General features: G+C 32.4%; 1 protein-coding gene across 2 annotated transcripts in view; it reads left to right on the top strand.

Annotated features, from left to right (window-relative positions):
• Asx (transcriptional regulator additional sex combs) overlaps window positions 1-18,537 on the top strand; it is a 75,195-nt gene that overhangs the window by 45,769 nt on the left and 10,889 nt on the right. For both annotated transcript variants that reach the window (XM_075356956.1, XM_075356957.1), the window contains exons 9-10: window positions 100-440; window positions 15,323-15,500. In XM_075356956.1, coding sequence (XP_075213071.1) covers window positions 100-440; window positions 15,323-15,500 — 519 coding nt within the window. The remainder of the gene's footprint in view (window positions 1-99; window positions 441-15,322; window positions 15,501-18,537) is intronic.

Genomic DNA, 18,537 nt, shown 5'->3' with positions numbered 1-18,537 from the left:
TTTTGGATGATTACTTAGGTTACTGTGTAGCTGTCTTAAATATTTTTTTTGAATTCTTATTTGTTAACTTAAAGCTAATATATCTTCTTTTTTTTACAGTCACATTAACACCTGAAGTTGATAGTCAAGTATCAAGTACAATGGAAGGAGGAGCTGGAGGGTCGATTAGTGGTAACAGCTCAGGAGGTAGTAGTGAGGAAGGGCAACCTGCTGCTGTCATAAGTGCTTCAAAATCGACCAGTTTAACTGTTATACCACCTACAACTATTGTTTGTCTACCATCTGCTACACCACCACCTCCGATATCCCTAGTACCACCACTGACAACTACACAGCTGACAACAAGTCAAGCAGGTGTAGTTAGCTCTAGCGCTGTACCTTATCTGGCTCTGACAACCAGTACACCGGTTCGAGCACTTCCCACAAAAACACCTGCTAAGGTAATTAAGTAAATCATACACAAGACTGTAGATCACAAGTTTTAGATCTTGTTTCATTTGAACTAGCTATTTCTTAAGTTCTTCTGATTGAATTAATTAAAAATTTTACTTTACTTTTTATGAAAGATTTCTTAGATTATAGAATTCTACAATGTTTTTTTTTTAATAATTGTGCTTGCACAAGTACAGAGTTATGGATGGATTACTTTGTTTTTTTATCATGACAAAGCATATTTTTTTTTTAGATTCTAAATCTAAGTCATTCTATTGGCTTATAATAGAGTGATTTTCCAGATAATACAATCTGGTCAAACAATCATCATTGTGCAGTAATATGCACTATGTGCTTTAGATGAAGGAATTTGATTGGAGCTGTTATTCAGAAGTTCACTTATCTAAGTTTTAACAAAGAAGTATATTAAACAAAAATTTAGTATAATTCTAAAAGGTGTCAAAATCAACTACACATAAAGTATTTACTGAATTTATTTGTAAAGAATTTCATTGATAATTAATTCGTTTGTGTGATATGTAAGTTTATATTTGTGTATAAATCATGTATGTATGAATAATATATGTATAAAACTTATTTTGCTAATGGATGTATTCCCATTACAGTCACTTCCTATTACATAATTTTCTCATTAAAATCCTTTTTTAGCTTCTGCATCAGTTAAAAAAAAATCTTCACTACTTAACATGCCTTCTAATTATCTCCAAATGGTTAAAACAAACATTCATCACATTAGGAGCTGTGTAGATTATTTGTAGGATTATGTATTCCACAATAACTTTTTCAATGTAAATAATTTCAATAAATTATATGACATGCTATAAACAGTTACTGTTTAACAGGTTTTGCTTTTGAAGTCAATTTTTTCCATACTGTGTTTTAAATAATAGTTGTTTTATAAAAAATTGAATATTAATAATAGTTAGTAATCAATGGGACTTCATTTAACTGTTTGTGTAAGGGCCATCCTATTAATCAATGCTATTCTAAAATCTATGTAAAATGATTCTAAATTAGAAAGTAATAAGTCAAATTAATACTTATTGTTTATCTAAGAATCAGTCACAATGAAAAATTGGTAGAGCTGAATCATACATATCATGTGTTGTCGTTGTAATGACAAAAAAAATAATTGAAGAAAAGTTAAAAGAACATGATTCATGCTATTCTGGGCATCAACAAATCCAGATGAGACAACAAAGGTCGAACGTTAAAAGACAATTTGTTACTGAGAAATCACAACCTATAGTATCAATATCATCAATCAGATAATTTTACAATAATAATAAACAGTATTTTAAGAATAAACTAGATCATTCAAATATCGATGATAATCATAACTATCTGTCACAACAAAGTATTTATCAAAATAGATTGCGTAGGTTATTTCAAGAGAGTATTCCTCAATCAAAGCATAAACATATATGGTATCTGAAAAGGGAAGAAGACTCTTTTATAACCCCTAAAAACAACAATTTGATTTTACAAAAGACCTACGGATGCCACTGAAAACTTTCAATTTACGATAAAGGAAATTGCGTGTATTCAAAATGAATCTAAATATTAATATAAATTTAAATGTGTTACCTTATTCACAAGGACAACAGAATCCTGATTATGAAAATAGTATTAAAAATACAAATGATAGTATTAAAATGATATTGATAGTAATAAAAACATAGTCCTTATCAAGATTTAAGGCCACAATCAAAAACATTCAAACGAAGAACAAAGCTACATCGATTATAGTGATGTACTACCACTACCGCAAACAAATTCTTATCAGTCTGTCTTATTATGATTCTTCATGGCGGGTAGAGGTTTAGAACCTAAGCTTAACAATTAGTAAAATACAGTTAATGGTCAGTTACGAAGACCTGTGCATAAGTTATGCTTATTACCATTATCTAATGATTGAATTTATTAGTTGCATACTTATTGTTATTACAATTTAATGTAATTTACATTGATTATTTACATACTTATCATTGTTACAATTTTGTTTAATTTAAGTTTATATTCCATATTATATTAGTATCTTTGTTTGTTATATTAATTTACAGCATCATAGATTATGTTTCATCGTCTATTATAAAGGAAAAATCATTCTGATTTTGATGGGCAGTATGTTCAGTTTCATCCTCCTTATAAATAAGGTTACTGTCCCGTCTCCTTTTTCTTCTTTATGTAAAATGTATGAAGTATTTAATTCAGTTGGTTTGTAAGATTAGGTGATAGTTTTATAATATTTTTTTTATTCATTATAATTTCATATGATGTACAGTACATTACATACATAGATACATAACATACAGTAAATACATTTTTTATACTTCTATATCTACAACACTGTAATATATAAAATATATTATTATAAGTTAATCAGATATTCAGTGTAATGATCATTTCACTTAATTAAAAGATACATTAAAACATAATCAATTTAGTAGTGAGAGTGAATCAGTGACACCAGAATCAATAAAAGCATTCCAACATATTGAAAAAATATGTATGATCATTGAGTATATATGGTGCTGGTTCATAACAGTAAATAAATATACACAATGTCGACTTATATGTATGTAGGATTCTTTAATGTTTTAATAAATGATTTATACAAAGATTATATATTAGTGTACATTACTATATAAATGATTGATTTGTTTATACATTGTTGAATATTATAAGTAATTTTCTGTATATGTATATATGTATATATGTAAATAGGTAAATTTTTACTGAAAAATACAATTAATAAATAATATATTATATAAATCAGCTGGTGAACTTGCCAGCTGGAATAAAAAATTTATATGCCTTTAATGAGTAAGAAGAATAGACTGTTAAATGCAGTTTGGTTACATTAATAAGGAGGAAATAATAGGTGAGTCTTGACATAAAGAGATAAGAATAATGTTAAGAAATAAGAATGTATTACTTTAAATAAGTTTGAACAATCATATTATTACTCAAAATGTTTTTAATGGCAAAAAAATAAATAAATAAATTATACACTTTTTTCTTAAAAAACACAAAAACAAATTCTTAAAATAATTAAACTTTCTTTAATTATCTCTTAACTAACAAATTTTGATCATTTATTTCAAATTCATTACATTAACTCTTTATCACTTAACTACCTACATCAACTAGCTTATTACAATTAATATATTTCAAACTAACTTCTAACTAACAGACTGTTTGTCATCAATCCATGTGACAAAACATTGAGACTAATATTGCGACTAATATATTGTTTAACTATCAAGACCTTGTTGAGACCAGCTTTATGTTATGTACTTATCCTATCTTTATATGTATGAGATGGTCTTAATACAGAACTCAATCATCCAGTCCATAAATCTTGTTAATGATATTTAACCAATATACTTTCATTCCATTGTAACATAACATTACCGATATTTTAGCCCAGAAATGCTACATTAAAATATATATTAATAATACTTTTGAAATAGCAATATAAAATATATATTTATACAAAGTGTATTTTTAAACTAAGGTTCGTTATAAATTAGCCCCCTATATACATAACACAAACTGAGGAGCTCAGTTATTTCAGTTAATAATCAGCTGTTAGCAAAACTAGTTCAGTCATTTTATTGTTAGTTTGTATTCATCTATTCGTAATGAATGCATTTCATGATCTCACAAAGTGTGAAGTGCAAGGAGTAATCTTGAGTTTTAATGGAATTAAGTGACTGAAATTGACAGGAAAATTTGTGATGTTTACAGACCGATTTTTATGAGCAACTCAAAAATAAAACATTAGTGCCATTCATTTAGAAAAGTGTGAATGAATATTCAAGATTAAGAATGTAACGACTGTGGCCATCGGCGATAACTTATGATTTGAGAAAAACTGGTGCTTCAACATGTCACAATTGTCTTTGATGTTATGTTGATGATCTTCAGTATATGAAGTTTTTGACTGAAAAATTGGGCTATAAAGGTTTGTGTGCTGTATGGGTGCCAAAGATATAAACAAATACAGAGAAGGAAAAATATCTTGTTGGCAGCGAATGAATTTTTGTGGCCCTTATGAAAATGAAGGTGATGAATTGATTGATTGCATTGTTATGGGAGATGAAAATGAATTTTTTATCCAAACTTGAGGCAAAGCAATAGCATAGTCAGAACAATGGCGGCATTCATCTTCTCCTAGGCTGAAGAAGTTCAAACAAGAACATTTGATAAAGAAGCTAATGGGCATTGGTTTTTTTTTTTGAGACGAAAAGTATCTTGCTTGTTGAATTCTACCGTGTATGCAGATATGTATTGTGATACATTAAAAAATCTTTGAAGAGCTATAAAAAATAAACGTGGGATGTTATCTTGTGGGATTTTGTTTTTAAATGAGAATGCCCTGCTACATGCAGAAAATCAGACATGAGATAATTGGAAAATCTTCAATCATCCACTGTATAGCCCTGATTTAAGTTCCCAGTGGTTATTTTCTTCAGTTAAACAGTGGCATGTGTCACAAAGATTTGATATTGATAAATTGAAAAATGGTGTTACTGTGTGGTATAAATCACTGGTGGCAGAATTTCTGGGAGAGGGAATGAAGAAGCTAGTGAAACAATGAAAAATGTGTTGTTGAAGGCAGCTATTAAGAAAAGTAGTAAATAAATTTTAGTTTTTATGTGTAAATAAAGTTTGTTCATATGTGTCAGTTTTGGTTCTAACAGTTTAACACATATTCTAGTTTGGTTCTAGTTTAAAACATGCATCATATAAATAAAATAAATAAACTTTGATACACTAGCCTTTCATTATATCTTTAAGACTTTTTGTGGTTATAACAGTATGTCACCTTATCAGCTTTTGTATTTTACAGAATTTTAAATTACTCAATCAGGTATGTGTAATCTTCACAATATAATGGAATCTTTTTTTATATTTATACTTGCCTTCACCCTTTTCAATTTTCTACCTTTTTTTGCCTTCAGTCATTTGACTGGTTTGATGCAGCTCTCCAAAATTCCCTATCTAGTGCCAGTCATTTCATTTCAGTATACCCACTACATCCTACATCCCTAACAATTTGTTTTACATATTCCAAACGTTGCCTGTCTGTACAATTTTTCCCATCTACCTGTCCCTCCAATATCAGAGACTATTCCAGGATGCCTTAAGGTGTGGCCTATAAGTCTGTCTCTTCTTTTAGTTATATTTTTTTCAAATGCTTCTTTCTTCATCAATTTGCCGCAACAACTCTTCATTTGTCACTTAATCCACCCATCTGATTTTTAACATTCTTGTACAGCACATTTCAAACTTTCTAATCTTTTCTTTTCAGATACTCCAATCGTCCAAGTTTCACTTCCATACAAAGCTGTGCTCCAGAAATATACTTTCAAAAATGTTTTCCTGATGTTTAAATTAATTTTTGATGTAAGCAAATTATATTTCTGGCTTGTTTTGCCTGTGCTATTTGGCATTTTATATCACTCCTACTTTGTCCATCTTTAGTAATTCTACTTACCAAATAACAAAATTCATCTACCTCCATAGTCTTTTCTCGTACTCAGTGGTCCATCTACATATATTATTTATACTTATCTTATTACTTTGGTTTTTTTTTCTGGTTTATTTTCATGTGGTAGTTCTTGGGTAGGACTTCATCCATGACATTCATTGTTTCTTCTAAATCATTTTTACTCTCAGCTAGAATTAACTATATCACCAAATTGTAGCAGCTCTGTCTTTTCACCTTGCACTGTTATTCCAGATCTAAACTGTTGTTTAATGTCATTAATTGCTAGTTTTACATAAAGATTAAAAAGTAACGAGGATAGGGAACATCCTCTTCTGATTCCCTTTTTTGTTACTACTTCTTTCTTATGCTCTTCTATTATTACTTTTGAAGTTTGGTGTTCCTGTAAATGTTTGAAATTGTTCTTTTCTCTGTACTTGAACCCTAATTTTTGTAAAATGCTTAACATTTTATTCCAATCTACATTATCAAATGCCTTTTCTAAATATAAATGCTATGTAGATTGGGTTGTTTTTCTTTAATCTTCCGTATATTAATCTGAGCACTAAAATTGCTTCCCTTGTCCCTATACTTTAGAAATTCGTCTTTTCCTAATACTTCTTCCATTCTCCTTTCAATTCTTCTTTACAGAATTGTAGTTAAAATGTTTGATGCATGGATAGTTAAGTTAATTGTTTTGTATTCTTCACATTTATCTGCTCCTGCTTTTTTTTTGGTATCATGACAATAACACTTTTTGAAGTCTGATGGAACTTTCCCTTTTTTTTGTAAATATTGCACACTAGTGTTTGTATAATCTATTGCTTCCTCATCTGCACTGCATAGTAATTTTGCAGGTATCACATCTATCCCAGGATCCTTTCTCCCATTCAAATTCTTCAATGCTCTATTAAATTAAATCTCTGTATTGTATCAAGCCTGTTCAAAAAGTAATGATAAAAATGCTCTATAGAAAGAAAATATTTACTCAGTCTTCCAAATCTATATGCTTTTTTTTCAAAGTTCGAATACACTTTCCCACTGTTCCTCCACTCTTTAAACATGAACGCCAGACCATCTTTCTCGAGCTCCTTGCAGTGTTCATAGCGTTGATGACCATGTGATTGGTCTTGAATTTCCATCCCCTGAGTGGAAACTTGACTTCAGGGAACAGCCACAGCTTGCAAGGGGCCAAATCTGGACTGTTTGGTTGGTGGAGTACAGTTGTGATGCTGTGAGTGTTCAAGAAATCAACTATAGTGTGAGTGATATGGGGCCGTGCATTGTCATGATGCAGTTCATTGATGTTCTTGGGCGGCCGTTTTTTTTTTTTTAAATGACACATCGTGATCAAAACCAAGTTTTAATCTGCCGTTACTGTCTGGCCTTGAGGGACAGCATGTTGGTACAAAAAACCGTCGGAATCATAGAAGATTATCGTAATCTTACTGATGCTGCAACTCATCTTTGCTTTTTTCAGAGATTACGACTGCACCAAACTGTGATAACAGGTCTTGACACATGGAGACACGATGTTGCATTTGCTCTGGTGTGAACAGGTGTGGTACCCATTTGCAAGACACGCATTGCATGGCCAGGTCATCATGCAAAATCGAAAATGCACTGCCAACTGAAATGTCTAGACATGCAGCAAACTTCCTAACAGTAATTCTTTATTCTTCGCAGACCATAGTGGCATCTATATTCTTTACAACCTGGGTGCAAGATGTTGAAGGGCACCCCTCGCGTAGCTCGTCGGCGATACTTTATCCTCCTCGAATGCTTTATACCATTTGTAGAAGGTCACCTGGTTCCATAACATCTTCACCATACATTGTAATTAATAATTCATACATGCTTTTTCGGTTCTTCCTGAGTTTCACTAAAAATTTCACATTACAACTTTAACTTCACATTACTGCTTTAACTTTTTGTCCATGCTGGACATAGGAGGGGAATATCTAACACACGTTAGGCGAATTGTCACATACATCCACTCATTCCACTGATCGGCTTGAAACTTGTTTACGCAATGGTATGCAGTACAATAACCCTTTGCAACACATTTCCTCTTAGAGTCACTATTATCATTACTTTTTGAACAGTCCTTGTACCTTTTCATCCTCTTTGACTTTCTCTTCTTCCTCTATAACACCAGTTGTAGAGGTGTCCCTCTATAACATCGGTTATTTCCTCTGTATAACCCTTCAATGTATTCCACCCATCTATTATCAACTTTTTCTTTCATATTATAAATCTGTGTACCATCTTTATTTAACACATTATTAGATTTTAACTTATGCACAACACACGTCCGACTGTCGCCTTACACCATTTTGCTGCACCAGCTTCATCTAACTTATATACTCCGGTCGCCACACACCCTGCTCCCTGTTCCTAGACCTGATTTAACTTATGTACTTCGGTCGCTGTCCCCCCCCCCCCTTACTGGTCCTGATGGTAATATTTATGTACTCAATTCCCCTCCTTCCCGAGGGAGAAGAACACCTGCCTTGTGACAGTCTGGTTGCTTTAATGGGATTAACTTAATGTACTAAAACCACTGCCTTAGACCACTCTGCCACGCTACCTCCTTTAACTTATATAATGCTAAATTTGCCTTAAGTTTTCTGTATTCTCAGTCTATTTTACCGATGATCATTTCTCTTTCCAGTTCTGAACACTATTCTTTGAGCCACTCTTCTTTTGCTTATTTGCACTTCCTTTTTGTAGTATTTCTTAATTGTCTATAGGTTCCGTTCTTTACCTTCTTCATCAGTAGCATTCTTATACTTTCTACACTTATCCATCAACTGCAGTATATCCTCCAATATCGAAGGTTTCCTACCAGTTCTCTTTGTTCCACCTAAGTTCGCTTCTGATTTAAGAATTCCCCTTTTTAACATTCTCCCATTCTTTTATATTTTCTACCTTATCTCTTTTACCCAGACCTCTTGGGATGTCCTCATTAAAAATCTTTACTTCCTCTTCCTCAAGCTTCTGTAAATTCCACCAATTCATCTGACACTTTTTCCTCAGGTTTTTAAAACCCAATCTACATTTCATTATCACTAAATTGTGGTTGCTATCAATGTCTGCTCCTTGGTATGCTTTCCAGGCGACAAGTTGATTTCTAAATCTTTGCTTAACCATGATAATTTATCTGATACCTTGCAGTGTCACTTGGCGTTTTCCATGTGTATATTCTTCTAATATGATTTAAACGGGGTATTAGCAATTGCTAAATTATACTTCGTGCAAAACTCAATAAATCAGACCCCTCTTTCTTTTACCCAGCCCATACTCGCTCAATATTTCCTTCCTTGCCTTTTCCAATGATTACATTCCAATCTTCAACTATTATTAAATTTTCATTCCCTTTTATGTGTTTAATTTCTTTGTATACATACTACCTTATCATTATCATGGGCACTTGTTTGTATATACGTTGACAATCATTGTTGGCTTAGGTTTTGATTTTATCCTGATTACAATGATTCTATTGCTAAGCTTTTTGAAATATTTTTCTCTCTTTCCTATTTTCTTGTTCATTACAAAACCTATACCTGCCGGCCCTTTATTTGATGCTGAGTTAATTCTAAAACCACGTAACCAAAAGTTTAGTTTCATCTCTCCAATTCATCTCACTAATTCATACTATAACTACATTTTTTACCTACCCATTTTACGCTTTAAATTTTTTAACTTGCCAACCTTTTTTAGACTTGTAACATTCCACACTCTGATTCATAGAAAGTTAATTTTTGATTTTTGGTGACCCCCTTCCTTAGCAGTCCCTCAGACAACCAGATTACAATTTGTGCATGATTCCTGTTAACTTCAAAGGGGTGTGGAGAAATATAACTTAATGGAAGGTCCTGAATAGTTTAAAACTCTTTCAAAGTTAGTTCTTTAAAAGAGGTTTTTGACTTTTTTATAAATATTTTAAATCTTTAATAAAAAATATAGGTTTATTTTATTATTTCAGTTTAATTTCACTTTCAAAAAAATTAGTTTATAGACCATTAGATTCTTAAAAAAAGTACTTCTGAATATGTTTTCTGAAAAAAGTCATACTTTAATTTTTTCAGTTTACGAAGTAAGCTTTATGCCGAAGTTTACTTTGTATTTTGTTACTCAGTTCTAAATTAGGAACCATATTGCTTCGCTATTGCTAGAAAATTGTGAAATTTCACTTTTGGTAATTTTTTTCAAGAAGCAGAGACGGCATACACAGTGTTTGAGCGTATATATATATATGTATATAGATTAAATGAACACAATTGAAAGTTTGTTAAAACATAAAAAAAAATAAACATTACAGAACTTCACAAAATTTAACCTTTCACTTTATCTCATTTTCCCTATTACCATTTTTTTTTTTACTTTTTTCCCTATTTCCCTTCTTACTCTTCTTATTTTCCCCTATTTCCCTTTCCCTATTTCTTCTCCCCTGTTTTCCTTTTCCCCTTTTCTCACGCACAAGTCGGTCCAGAAGTTTTCATTGTTGTTCACAGTTGTCATTGAATGGCTTCGACGGCTCGTAATTTATAACCTTCTGGTGGCCTTGAAAAGGGCCATGTTTTGCGTTAGCTCTGAGAAGAGCTGTTGGGTCTGGAAGCTGGTCTCCGGCAAAGTCTGGGATTTGCGGCACATCCATTGAAATCTGACTGGGCTTCCCCTCAGCGGCAGTTGGGTCCCCACTACAGTGTGGTAGTTTTGGCCTCCAGACCCCCGCAGTGTCGATTATCCTTTGCCGGCGTGACAGAGGCGGTTCTCCCTGAGCGATCCCATGCTGGGCCTGCCCCTGGTGCTGAGTCCATGTCCAGTGGCTCCCTCGGCAGACTGGCCAGGCCTGCTGCTCTGGTGGGGATGTTGGCAAACATCGAGGTCCCACGTTGAGGCAGCCATGGGACTTCTGCCTTCTTCCATCTTCTTCTTGGTCTTATCCAGGTGGTGGTCAACGATAAATTGAAAATTCACTCTTGTGCACACTCTTTTATTCGAGCCTGAGAGTGGTGGGGCTGCAGTGCCGCTATGGTGGGATAACAGCGCAGTGGGAGTGATGCTTGTGTCACCACATACGTATACTGTGCGCCAGCTCACATCGTTGCTACCATGTTCGCCCACCAATATTAAATTAGGCACATATGTGGTAACAATATATAAGATTCTCTCATAGAGAGAAGAGAGATAGATAAATAAACCATTGGACCAATATTTTACCTTGAGAAGATACGATTAAATTTCTTTTTGTTTCATCCTTCCAGGACCAATAGTTTTTTTAGTTTATGATTTTTTTCTGTAAACCGTTAACAATCACAAAAATAAACTGCTTAAATAAAAAATTTAAGCTACTCACCAAGTTTAAAAATTACCACGCTTAAAGTTTATACCCTTTTTAAAATTCAATTTTTTTTCTGTTTTTCAGCTGTTATATCTCTTGGGGACCAGATAAAAATGTGAAAATTGTACACACAAAAATTCTCTATGGTATCAAAAACATTCAGTATAAATTTCAAATTTGAGATGCAACTCAAAGTATTGGTTTGCTTGGCATTTCTTCTGCCACCACCCCATTTGGTCACTTTAAAGCATAAGACCAAATGTCTGTGCCACAAATGGCTATTGAGCCTCAAAACAGTTTAGCGACCAGTGTCCTAAATAGCTCTAGAGCTTACCTAACAGCATGAGGAGTGGACTAAGCGTGGTACCATACACAACTGTCTTACGTCTCCCAACTGCTCACTTGTCATATATTTACTAAAATGGGTAGGTGCACCCCGTCAACTAATAAGAATAAATATGACATCCATAAATTGAAATTTACTTTGTCTAGACAGCAATTCCCTGCCACGCCTAGGTCACTGAATGCCAGCAAGTACCTGTCCACCATATTAAAGCACTTGGAGCCTTAATTGGCTGGTGGTTAGCCATATATCTCTAGGTTAGCTTCCCACAACAGTGCGGTAGGAGTCTTTCTCTTAAGTAAACTACTGATTTCGGTTGAACAAATCACCCGCATCAAGGAACTTCCACATGGTCTGAGAATGCAGCTCTCACCACATTCTTGCTGGTTGTGGGTGGCCAATTTTCTCCTTGACCTCTAAGATTTAGAAAACAGTTCACCTCAATACTTTCCCAGAGCCGTTCCACAACCAGCCTTTCAAGCAACTTGCCAATTACCGGTAAGAGGCTGATGGGCTGACAACTGCCGACCTCACTACTAGGATCCTTTACTGGTTTTAAGAGCACCCTCACCAAAGCCACTTTCCAACAAGTCAGGAAGCAGCCCCAGCTGAGGCACCCAAGTCCTAAGACTTGGCTTAGAAGATAAGAGGTAAGAGGCTGGAACAGCCAAGTGACTGTCTTAGACAGGCAGCAGATGGTAGAATATATCCGGGTCAAGTTGGTCAATCCCCGGTGCCTTTTTCAGTGCCATGAGAGACCACTCTGTCTATATCTGCTGGATCCACAGCCAGGGAAGGGTGTAGCCCCCCGTCCTAATGACAACCTCTGTTTCTCCTTTTGGATCATCTGGAAACAGAGCCACCAGGAATGCCTGATAAGTCGTCACAAATGTTAAAATGTGGTCACAACCACCAAACCCGCATTGAACACTGGACAGCATGATGTGCAATGACTTTGGCCAGTAACATGATTTTGTAAGCTACCAGGGACTGCGTTGCAACTCACGCATGGAGTCTTGCTATAACTTGAGTGGCTTCCTTGATGGCATGAACATACTTATTATGGGTGCACCGATAGATCTGTAGATGCTCAGTGTGCATGTCATCAATGATTATGGGGGGGGCAACACTGGTTGCTTCCTAACAGGGCTTAGGCTCTAGCGAACCTAACTCTTGCGTGTAGCACGCTATGGTCAGAGGACCACCACTTTTTTCCAAGTATCTGCCTACGTTTAACAGACGGCTCTCCGGAAGCAGCAGTCATAATGGCGCCAGGCATTCCCTGATCAGTGGACTGGCCACTACCTAAGGGCCTCTATCCATTGGCCGAGGCCGCCGTAGTATCCTGTCACAGCCAGTCTCAGCGTGGTCTCTTGTTTTAGTGACTTGGGAGACTTTGATCTATTCCCTCCATGAGAACAGGATCTTCTTCAGGGTTAGCTCCCAACTTAAAGTATAAAAAAATTGTGAATTCAAGCAAGAAATGCTTGATTCCTACATTTATGATAAGTGAGCATGAGGAGTTATTCTGTTATTTGTAAGGCATTTTAAACTAAGAAAACCACATTTCTTAAAAATAAATGAGGTACCTTATGTACCTTATAAATAAGCATTTAGACTGCCAAATATATAATTCTGAATTATTTTAAATACAAAGTTTCTCTTCATCAAAATAATATTTTCCTGAAATTTGGACTTATTCCAGCTAAATGTTAAAAATGTTTATAAAAGATAATATATTAATTCATTTTTAAAAAGAAACTTAAATTAATTTAGTCCTTATTAAGTTATTCTATATTTGTAAATAAATTGAAAACCAAATAAATTATAAAAGAGAATAAATATTATTTTGAAAGGCAGTTATTATGGAAATGATTAAATTTAAAAAAAATATATATATATATTTATCCACAATTTACACTGTTATTTGTTAGTTAATTGTGCTAATGAGTCACAATTCTCTGAGGATAGATTTTTAGGATTGTACAGGCTCACTCAAGCATCAAGTAGTCAAGTAGTACAAGTCTCTGTGTGCAGTCTCTGTTGTCTTTCCCATCCACCAATACTTTTATTGCTTTACTCTGTGATCCTAAAGTGTACAGTTGTGACCTTTTATCAAAATGTAGTGTTAGTATTCTATAGGTTTTTTTACTATTGAAGCTTGCCATAAAACTATGGAATTTTTCCTAAAGACATTAAATTAATTAAAGATTATGGTGAAGAAGAAAAAGTGTTGTCTTCTTTTAGAATGAACTCAGAGTTCACTTCAACTTGTAAATATTATGAAAGAAATTACTTGAAAAAGTTTCATTATCCATTAAGTATTCAACTGGCTTGGTTTAAAAAAAGCATAAAAAGCCTATAACCAAACTCTTAAGAGAAATATCTTTGGATCATTATGTAAAAAATATGTGTTTCTGTTAATCTTATACCTGGAAAATCATTGTGCCCAACATGTTATTCTAAAGTATTTGTTGTGGATGAACAAAAGGGGTGGTGAGAGTTCAGATAAAGAATTTTACGACTAATTAGAAATTACAATAAAGGTAGTTTCAGCTTCTTCTATTCTAGGTTTATCGCTTGCTTGTAAAAGTAGAAAATTCAGTGATAAAAGACCTATAGCCTTGGAAAAAAAATGGAAAAAATGTCTACCATTACCAGAAAAAATTTAATTCCTACTTCTGATTCAGTTGACTATCTCAAAATATACAAACTGAATATGATGATCTGATAGAAAAACTAAATGTCATATTTCTAATAAAGTGAATAAAATTAAAATTTTCAGTTTACTTTTGTATTCTTGTAGTCGAGCAAAAGTTAGCAATGAATTTAACCCTAGTAAAAGAACAGTGCATTTTATCTGAATTACAAAAAAGGGAGAGCATCAAATGTAATAAGTAAAGACACAATATAAAAAAAAGAAGTTTTTATGAATATGATGAAAATAGTTGTTTGATGCCTGGGAAAAAGGATTGTATTTCATTGAAAAGAAGTGGTGATACTAAGGTTCAAAGACAAGAACTATCAGTGCTTTGTAATTTAACTGTAATTTGAACCTTAGAATTCTCGACTTTGAAATCAACTGATTTGCGATGATGAGTTCATCAGTAGACCAACCTGGTGGCTTATTTGAAAAACTTAGGCCAACACAGTGTTGAGTAATTGAGAAAATCATAGATGTCTGCAAACACGAAAAACAGCTTGAGGCTTAAAACATAAATGGCCACCATTTTTGAACCGGATAGAATAAACATTAAAAAAAAAATTAGTTTTGGACTATGAAAACATAAGGGAATGCACCTACAAAATATGAATTTTTCCCAAGATGGTGTGGCAACCAGTGCTGAATCACTTGGAATGGATTGACCCATAATAATTTAGTATCTTTGAGTGATTAAACTTTGTAGAATTCCAGTTTTTAAATTTGGTTATTTGTTCATATGCTAATTATAAGAAAATGTCAATGAATCTGTAACATCTAAAACAACTAAATACAATTATAACCTATGAAAACTTCAATATTAATAAACAGTGCTAGGGCGATACATTGTAAACTAGATTTTTATCAAGTTTTAGCATAAACAATTTTTATATTCTTCACTCTGTTTTATGTAAATGTCAATTGATCATAATTAATTAATAATTATGTAAATTGATCATAATTATATTGTACTGTTTAAAGGTAACAACAGGGTCATCTACTGGGGGTAGGAGTTCAAGGAATGTTTCTAATAAGCCACCACCTGGAGCTGTGAATTTAGAACGCAGTTATCAAATATGTCAAGCTGTGATACAGAACAGTCCAAATCGGGATCAGCTCAGATGTCAGCTGAAGCCACCACCATCATTGCTTGCACAAGGTATATACCATTAAAAAATTCCAATTATTAATTTGTTTGTAAAAAAATTTTATTAACAATCAAGTATGCTTAATATAATATAAATCAAATAACATAAGCGTTATTTCAGTCCATTTAAAAACCTTTTTCTTTTTATAAATATCTGGTATAAGATTTAGTATCTAAGAATAAAATATTTAATATTTTGAGTATTTTGTAGGCTTTTGAAAGTGGTTAGGGAGTGAATCTTTACTAAAATTAAACATTTGTTGATCTAATTATACTATACCATTATGCATCATTATTTTATTTAGGATGTTATGGAACAAAACCTTTCTGTATACGTATAAAATGTTGTCTGGTATTGAATTTATTCCTAGACATCATGTTTTTATATACAAAGCACAAAATAGTTCTATAATAAATCAGTGTTAGAAAATAATAATTTTTCTTTTTATTACCTAAAAGCAGAATTACTTAATCTATAATTACCAGTGTCTTATTTATTTATTACCCAGAAGGACACTCTTTGCACTATGGCAGTTCAATATTTAAAGGGACAAATTACTATAGAAAAATGATTATTTATTCAATGGTGAAACTAATGCTACTTTTTAACATGATCCATGGCTACATTTAGGCACTTGTTGAGAGAATTGTTGACTTCTGAATCATTCTTGTGCTGAATTTTGGACCTGCTCACTGTTTCCAAACTTGTTACTGCATAAAAATTTATTGAGGGGACCAAACAAAAACGTCTGATGGTGCAAGATCAGGACAGTAAGGTACATGTGGAAACACCTCCTGATCTAACTAGAATAACTTCCGTGTCCTTTGATTGGTATAGGGTAGGCTTTATCTTGCAAACAAATTTTAAGGTTTATCTAATATGACAGTTCCTCTAATAAACAATAATCATTCTATTTCTGATATTAACACATATTTAGAAATTAATAAAAATGGCATAAAAATAAAACCATTAAATAAATATTACATTTATAAATACAAACAAAATTTCAGTTTAGTAAACCATCAGTGTTTGAGAGAGATAGTCTTATAAAAAACTACAGCAGAGAGCACTACTCATATAAATTAATACACAATTCTCATTATTTTTATTTAAAAATATTTATGAAATTTTTTTTTATATTTTTATGAAATAATGGAATTATTTCAATCATGACTAAGGTTGTGGGATCCCAAGAAAGTACTTTCATGAAAAGTTAAGGTAAGTATGTCTTATCTCTTTCTGTACTAGGTGGTTTATTTAATAAAATTTAAATATAATTGATGATGCAGAGGGATAATATGAATGTTAAAAAGATTAAATTCAGTAAAATATATTTATATATATGTGTATGTTATATTCCAATAAAATTATCCCCATTTGTAAAATTGAAAATTGTATATGGAGATTATATAAATAAATTAAAATTAATTATACATAGCCCTGGCTGTGCTCTCTTCTCACACCTCTGCCTCTGTTCGAGAGATAGGGGATGAAGCCAGTTGTAAAGTTATTACCTGTTACTCACACCACCCATGAAGCAGATTATGATGCATATAAAAGAAAAAGTAGTAGTTTACTGTTTTGTAAAAGAAATCCATAAAAGAAATTACAAGTAATTAAAAATATTTGATGTACCAGAATGTATTTTTATTATCAAAGACTACTTGCTACAAAGATTTCTTTTATGATACGCTTGAAAGTTGTTTATTTGGGGTTTCAGTGTATATAAATATGTTTAAGTTAATATATTACTATTTATGCACTTGTAGATCCTTTAAGAAATCTTAACTAGTCAGTAGTTTATAAATTAAATTTTTTTTGTAACCAATATACATACTATGTAACTAACTAGTCTATTCGTGGTGATATTTGTTTGAAAAGGTATGGTACTCTTGAAGAAATTAACTATGAAATATAATCTGAAAAATAAATCTAATAAAGAAAATCACCTTTAACCACAAAACAAATTACTGTAGAATAAATACAGACATTATTAACATGTTACAAGTGGTAACATAATTTTTTTAAATGATAATAGTGCTGTGTAGGGAAAGACATTCTTATATATAAATAATCGTTGAAACTACACGTTATGAAAGTTGACTGTATTTTTGGAGATATTTGCAGCAGTTTCACAATAAGCTTTCTCTGACAGAATATCTGATACTTAGTTCTTCACATAAAGAGAATTGAAGATGAAAATTTTGTTTTGTTTACTTAACTGATAATGTTATATTTGTTTGACTTTGAAAATGTGTCTACATAATATCAGCATATCACCATTTCTTAGAATTCAAGATAGTTCCTTTTTGTTGTGATCATTTCTTTCTTTTTTTTTTTTTTGTTAGATGTTTTGTGTAAAAACATGCAGGTAATGCACGTGTATCATATTAATCAAATTGCTTTCGTATAGTTTTTGCTGTAGCTTATTACACTTTGAGTATTTAGCTATCAATTTGGTATTGGTTTTTTAATGATCATTACTGTTTAAATATATCTGTGTTTAATTATATCCTGTATATTAATAAAAATTTTTTAACAACAGGTGGAAGGCTCAAGTTTTCTTTTATTATTATTGCTTATTTATTAAACTGAATTTAATTAATTTAATGGTTTAAAAAGGAAAGTATGGTAGATAATGAATGGATTTGTAAATCTTGTGAAGAAATACTCTTAATTACAGTAATAATACTAAATAACAAAAGTAAAATTTTAGAGTCAATGCCCCCACCCAAAAAATTAATTGAAAACGTTTTACTTTATACTATGTTGTATCTGATCTGATCTAATCTAGTAGCACTGCTATTAACTTAATACTTTTAGGAGGCTACTGCATTTTAAATAATCAAGTAGCGTTATTATTAATATTTGCTAGGAATATCTCTAAAGTAAAACCGGCTGGGAAATTTCTCCTCTCCTTAAGGATGGCGAATCTGTGTCGTTCATGGCCATGCTAGTGTAATTTACACACTGCATTGTTGTCTGTAAGTTGTCGCATTGTAGTATCTTTGACTACGTGTGATTATTATGTTATAAAATGGATAGGAA

The sequence above is a fragment of the Lycorma delicatula genome, chromosome 2, assembly GCF_047948215.1.
Source record: "Lycorma delicatula isolate Av1 chromosome 2, ASM4794821v1, whole genome shotgun sequence".
Taxonomy (NCBI): Eukaryota; Metazoa; Arthropoda; class Insecta; order Hemiptera; family Fulgoridae; genus Lycorma; species Lycorma delicatula.
The sequence above is the reverse complement of the archived record's forward strand: the minus strand, read 5'-3'. Positions and strand labels throughout refer to the sequence as shown.